General features: G+C 39.5%; 1 protein-coding gene across 1 annotated transcript in view; it reads left to right on the top strand.

The window, feature by feature from the left end:
• Positions 1-327, top strand: part of LOC106519890 (proepiregulin) — a gene marked incomplete at its 3' end in the record, with an annotated part of 3996 nt that extends 3669 nt beyond the window's left edge. The window contains 1 exon segment of the mRNA XM_014011740.1: positions 181-327. Coding sequence (XP_013867194.1) covers positions 181-327 — 147 coding nt within the window.
• Between the last annotated feature and the right edge of the window lie 1686 nt (positions 328-2013).

The raw sequence follows: 2013 nt of genomic DNA, 5'->3' as shown, positions 1-2013 counted from the left end.
AGGTACCTGTGAGGTTAGCCTTAGGGTTTGTGGTCAGGGTTAGGATATAAAATTACCAAAAAAATAAATGGAAGTTAATGGACGGGCCCCACAAGTATATAAAAACAAGTTTGTGTGTGTGTGCGTGCGCTGCTTCGTCATCAYGCCTCACCATTCACCACGCCTCTGTTTGTGTCACAGGTGTGAGGTGGGCTTTCACGGTGCCAGGTGTGACAGCCCGGAGTTTGGTACCGGGCTGCAGGATGAAGGACAGATAGTCATCATCATTTTCTTCGTGGTTCTGCTGATGATCGGCCTGACGGGAGCTCTCTACTTCTGCTTCAAGTGGTAATTTATTGTTTTGTATTCATGCATCCATTTGTTTTCTTTGCCTTCGGGGAGAAAACCCACACACGCACAGGGGGAACAGGSAAAAATTCACCTAATACGCTAACGCTGGTGATTTGCTGCATTTGAAGTGATGTCGGACAGGAAGGTGCTGCCAAATTAGGAAGTCTAAACAGGGAGTTACTCAAGACTGATGTTGCAACGAAGTAAAAAAGAAATAAATATCCCGAATTTGGCAATAATTGATCAAACTGTGTGCACACCAGAGTTTGATGAGTGAAATGGAGGAGGGGAGCCGAGCTGCAGGTTAGAACAAGGTGATAAAGAATGGTTCTTTGGAAGCTATGAAACACTGGAGAAAGGATGGGGGAGGCTCTTARTAAAGGGAAATCAAGATCAATTTAATAATAAAGTTGAAAAAAGTTGTTCCAAAAGATAAAACAGCCCAGAGCCATTTGTTCTTCCTATTCAAAGAGATCTGATCTGAACACTTTAAATGATCATCGAAGAGTCTGGCTGCTTGGAAGTAAAACATGAATTTAAAGTCACAGAGCGATGCTTGGATGGTTCTCAGTAATGAGGGCGTTGCTTCGGTCAGTCGTAGTGAAGAAAGAGTTGAGCCGAAAGGCAAAGCTCTTGAAAGCTCAGCCTGGAAGGTGGGGAGCTTGAGTCTCTACTGGACACCTCTCTTTGGAGGTTTTTCCAGGCRTGTCCTGTAGAAGGAGACCCCAGAACAGACCCAGAACCTGCAGGAGGGATTCTGGGAACACCTGGGATCCACCAGGAGGAGCTGGACGTCAGACACAACCATGGATACATGGTGGAAAATGGATCGATGAATAAATATTGTGCTGGATAGCCAAAAAAGCTGAAACTAGACTAAAAATAGCTTTAAAAAGAAGCTGAAATTATCGCAAAGAAACTGAAAAAGCACATTTGCTGAATTAAACAGTAAGAAGGTAAAATTATCAAAAAAARGTGAATTTTGCTTAAATAAAGCTTAAATTACCTAAAAAGTAGCTAAAAACATGAAATGAACAAAAAGCAACTGAAAGAAGCATAACAATTAGCCGTAAGATTTTCAAAAAGCTTCAATTAGCAGAAAAAGAATGATAGCTAGAAAAGCAGAAGAAAGCTAAAATCAGCAGCCGAAGGAAGCTGAAATCAGCCGACAGAAGTTAAAAACAAACAGAATCAGATCAAACAGTTCAATAAAAACAGCAAAGGTTAATGAAGAAGATGGCTCCTTCATTTTTAAAGAGAAAAACATGACAGAAAAAGCTAAAACTCTCAAAAAGTCTGAATTTACTGAAGAAGCTGAATATAGCTAAAAAACATACAGAAGAAAAATTATCTTATTGTTTAAATGTTTTATAAGTATTCACACAATAAAACTCTATATTAGTTGAAAGGCAAAAATTCAGTCATGTCATCCAAATTCAGAGGAACGAGAAGTAAATGATAGAGGCTGGATTAATATCAAACTAATCGTTTGTGACGTGTTGTTCAAAGTTCACAACATATTAATCAGGCTCAAACGTCACGATTATAAAATCTTTAGCTGACACAGACTTTCATCATCCCCAACTGAAAGGCAAACACTATTAAAACCCAAAAAGAAAAAAATTGTATAGGTCTTCTGGACGGGTTCTTCTCTAATGAAACGTTTCGTCTCTCCTCCAAGAG

The sequence above is a fragment of the Austrofundulus limnaeus genome, unplaced genomic scaffold, assembly GCF_001266775.1.
Source record: "Austrofundulus limnaeus strain Quisiro unplaced genomic scaffold, Austrofundulus_limnaeus-1.0 Scaffold84, whole genome shotgun sequence".
Lineage (NCBI taxonomy): Eukaryota > Metazoa > Chordata > Actinopteri > Cyprinodontiformes > Rivulidae > Austrofundulus > Austrofundulus limnaeus.
The sequence above is the reverse complement of the archived record's forward strand: the minus strand, read 5'-3'. Positions and strand labels throughout refer to the sequence as shown.